Consider the following 4,189-nt stretch of genomic DNA (forward strand, 5'->3'; position numbering starts at 1 on the left):
ATTTTGATCAAACAAAAGCTAGCTAGCGTATTTATGTATGAACAAATTACGTCGAAATAAATTAAAATGTATAAGCGGATAGGGACCGGAATTACCACCTTCGCACATGTTAATCCGAAGATCATCGATATTCTTAATTTTAATTAGGTCAGCCTCAAAAAAAAAAAATGTACGATGCATATATGCAGTACTGTTGTTCAGAACTCATTCCAACCAATTAATTTAAGAGTAGTGATAAACACACAACACTTTTTACAACACATGTTATAAAATAAGGGTATTTTTATAAAATGATGTTAGTTTTATAAAGTATTTTACAAAAATATCTCTCATTTTAAAACATTGTTGTATAAAGTGTTGTGTGTTTATCATTTTTCTTAATTTAAGTAAAAAGAAGAAAGATGGATGATGTGATTTGTCATGATCAGTTAAAGATCAAAGTGATGGATCATCAAGGTGGAAGATCATTATTGGGTGCATGTATATATGCTATTATATGTAAATGAATATATATGTGTATATATATATATATATATATATATATATATATATATATATATTATATGTAGGCTATATATGGAAATGGTGAAAACTCAATGGAAATGGCTAAGCTAGCTGTTCGATAGGCACACTCGACAACAAAAAAGTACTACAAATTTGTGAAAGTCGTCGGGGGAGTGAGTGAATATGTGAAAATCTTTGCGAACTTTACGGGTTTCTTCTTGTAATCTTTCAATTATGGATTTCTGATCAGCAAGAATAGGGAACAGTTCCATCTCAGACCAGATGTGTCCAACACATTACAAAACAACTCCCCATGACGCATGCATGCATGCATGCAGTACTACTACTCACTACTCTAAAATACACAAGCTTTTGTAAATCTAACGTCAATTCAGACCCCACTCATCTGTTAGTGATATTATATATATATATATTCCAATATCGCTCTGTTTTCAAAGTTCAAACTGCTTGGGGAGGTGGCGGTGGGGTTTCCTTTCTGGGCCAAACTCCAACTCCATGAGACAAACCACTTAGGTACGTATACTGCGCTCCTGACCATTTTCTCTAAGCCCTTACTTTGGTTTGGTTTTTAACTTTGGTTGGTGACCCGTGCGCCCGACACACTATTTTCTTTTTCTTTTTTCTTTCCCTAGTTTTTCAGACTATTAAATTGTGATTTGGTCGACTTTAATTTCTACTAGTCTCCCAGGCGATACAAAGAGTTTTCGTAATCTGATGCGATGGGTTTTTGATCTATTACGTACGTATATCAGTTAAAAGAAGTCACGGACTCACGATCGCGTAAATTACAATTTATGGTAAGCATGCTGCAGAAAGGAGACTAGCTAAAATATTCAAGAGTTAATTACTTAGATCTAGAACTAGCTACTAGATCTTTGTGCTCGACATGATTAATGAATGCAAGCTGCTTAATTGATTGGTGTAAAGACGTAGTCGTTCCCAGTTAAATATATAAGATGAAACACTAGTTTATATGAATATTGGAGGTGCAATATAATGTATGAAAAAATCTATTTATCATCTATTTTCTCGTCATCCTCTCATCATTTCATGATGTGACATTAGATGATAGGTTCGCAAATGAAATATAATATATAGTCTCTAATCATCTAATGCCACATCATTGATGAGAATTGGAATGATGAGTATTATTACTTTTTCTTTAAATTGAAATTAGGTGTAGAGACACAGCTTGCAGCAGCTGGTGTCTGACTTCTATTTACCCTAACAAGTCAATTAACTGGCCTACAAATAGTTTCTGATCATATGCAGGTTAATTGAAAATGTATAGCTTATTTTGATAGGAAGGAAATGCTATAATTATAAGATACATAGAGAAATTTTATTGCTTTAATTTTAAACATGATAACTATATATATATATATATATATATATATATATATAGAGAGAGAGAGAGAGAGAGAGAGAGAGAGAGAGAAATGAGAGAGATTTCACGGTCATAGTGTATCATCATGAGCTAGCTGCAGGGTCTTAAATTTCGAATGCATATAATTATTAATCTAGTTCTCGATCTTCACATAAAATAGATATATAGATTATATACATTGGTCCACCTCCTTGTTGCAAAGAATACAAAATAGACTTTGCAGATTGAAGATGCATCCATGCACAGACAGCCAAACTACATTCACATTTCACACCCCCAAGTCAGTGATCATTTTTTAGTATCAGAATGGCCCTAAAACGAGAGTCTTGGAAAGATGCAAACAAGAGCAAAAACCAAAGCAATAAAAAACAACAACCAGCAAATCCGCTCAACTCACAAAACAATATTTGAAAACAACAAAAGGAAGAAGCAAACATTGGTTCCAGTTCTTTGCCTTGGACCTTTTCCTTTGGCCCCTTCTCTCCCCACGATGCCCACAGTACTACTGCCACATGACAACTCCACCCCCCTCCCCTCTATCTTATATATTCTTCTTATTATTACTGTTTCTTTTTTCTTTTATATATATATATCAACTGAACAAATTAATGAAAACAACTAAAAGAACTAATTCTTTTTTCCTTTGAAAAGCTCATCTCCTGATCTATATGTCGTCGTTGATTCAACAGATCGAGAGAAATACAAAAGAAAATTAACACACTCTCTATCTCTCTTTAGTTCTCTCAAGTCAAATCCCTTTAAGCCAGTTTACTCTTACAAAGTTCAAACACCTTAAACATAACGTACGCGATCTGGCACTCTCCTATATAACATTACTCTCTATAACATTACTCTCTCACAGGATTCACTACTCTCTCTCTCTCTCTCTCTCTCTCTCTCTCTCTCTCTCTCACACACACACACACACACACACACACCCAGAACTTCAATCTAGGTAGCTAACTAGCTCTCTTATTCATGTTAACGATGCGGCACCAACCTCGACCATCACACGAAGCCATGCAGCAGAAGAAAGCCGAAGATAGAGAGAAAAAACCCAAGTTCTGCATCAACGACCATATAGACATCCTAATAGAGATCCTCAAGCGCCTGGACGGGCCGTCCCTTGGTGTCGCTTCCAGCGTCTGCCGCCTCTGGTGCACCATTGCCCGCAGTGACTCCATCTGGGAGCACCTCTGCTTCCGCCACGTCTCCTCCCCACCCCCATCATCCCTGCGAACCATCGTAGTCGCTCTCGGAGGTTACAAGGAGCTCTACATGGTGTGCGTCCGACCCGTCCTGAGTCGTCTCCTCCACTCGGACCTGGTCAGGAGCCGTGTCTGGACTCGTGACGAGGTGCAACTCTCCCTCTCTTTGTTTTGCGTCGATTACTATGAGAGAAGACTGCTCGGTGATACCTCCCCATTGTCGCTTATGTTCCTCTGCAAGCCCGTGAACGTCTGACCTAGTCCATCATTAATCTATCAAAATAATAATAATAATAATAAATAAAGGGAACTATTGTTATATTAATTATTTTTATTGCGATTTTCACTATATATATTCATTATTTAGAAAAAACAATATTGTTTTCTTAATTATATATTTGTTATCAAGTTCTTCTTTGGTGGAAAATAATTTGAAGAAGAATTTATTTGGAGATCATGTAAGAAATAAATGTATATGGTCGGTCATGAGGACAGTAGTAGTACTGGAAAATATAGAAACTAATTAGCTGGCCGTGAGCCGTGGTATGTCGTCGATAGGGAAGGTACTTGATCAGAGTGCCATGAATACAACTGGCTGGCCGGCGGTAAAATTCTCTTGCCTTTTGTCTCTATTAGACTAGAGATCAGCATTATAAACTTCGTCTTTGCCTCTTATTTGGTCCCATATATACTATATATGGAAACTGCAGAATTGATATAAATTAAAATGAAATAATCTGTTTTCTCCAAATTTCTAATTTGTTTATAAAGCAGTACTAGTTAAGCAGATCAATGAGCTCATGTCGGTTGTCACGCTCAGTACTGCTGATAAGAATATATATATTCAGATATAGACCAGAAAATTGCTGTTTGGGACTGAACATGCCGCGTATATGCATGCATCTCCTGATCATTATATTGTTAAGAAAAAGTGTACATGCATGCATGCAGCTTGCTGATAATATGCAGATATATATTTTCCTCATAGATATACGATCGAGAGAAATATCATGCATGTATAGTAGATCAGAAGTTGGAGGCGTTAGAGATTTTGGGTGTTAATGAGAGC

General features: G+C 36.3%; 1 protein-coding gene across 1 annotated transcript; it reads left to right on the forward strand.

Annotated features, from left to right (window-relative positions):
• Positions 1-2,525: 2,525 nt before the first annotated feature.
• On the forward strand, positions 2,526-3,471 carry LOC121251741 (F-box protein SNE-like). The gene has a single exon (XM_041151079.1). It carries the CDS (start codon positions 2,891-2,893, stop codon positions 3,374-3,376), a length of 486 nt encoding a protein of 161 aa, XP_041007013.1. The 5' UTR covers positions 2,526-2,890; the 3' UTR covers positions 3,377-3,471.
• Positions 3,472-4,189: the final 718 nt, after the last annotated feature.

Source organism: Juglans microcarpa x Juglans regia, chromosome 2S, assembly GCF_004785595.1.
Source record: "Juglans microcarpa x Juglans regia isolate MS1-56 chromosome 2S, Jm3101_v1.0, whole genome shotgun sequence".
Classification (NCBI taxonomy): Eukaryota; Viridiplantae; Streptophyta; class Magnoliopsida; order Fagales; family Juglandaceae; genus Juglans; species Juglans microcarpa x Juglans regia.

Bases quoted from the DNA above. Each gene is read 5' to 3' on its own strand.
- LOC121251741 (XM_041151079.1), top strand. From the start codon at position 2,891: ATGTTAACGATGCGGCACCAACCTCGACCATCACACGAAGCCATGCAG.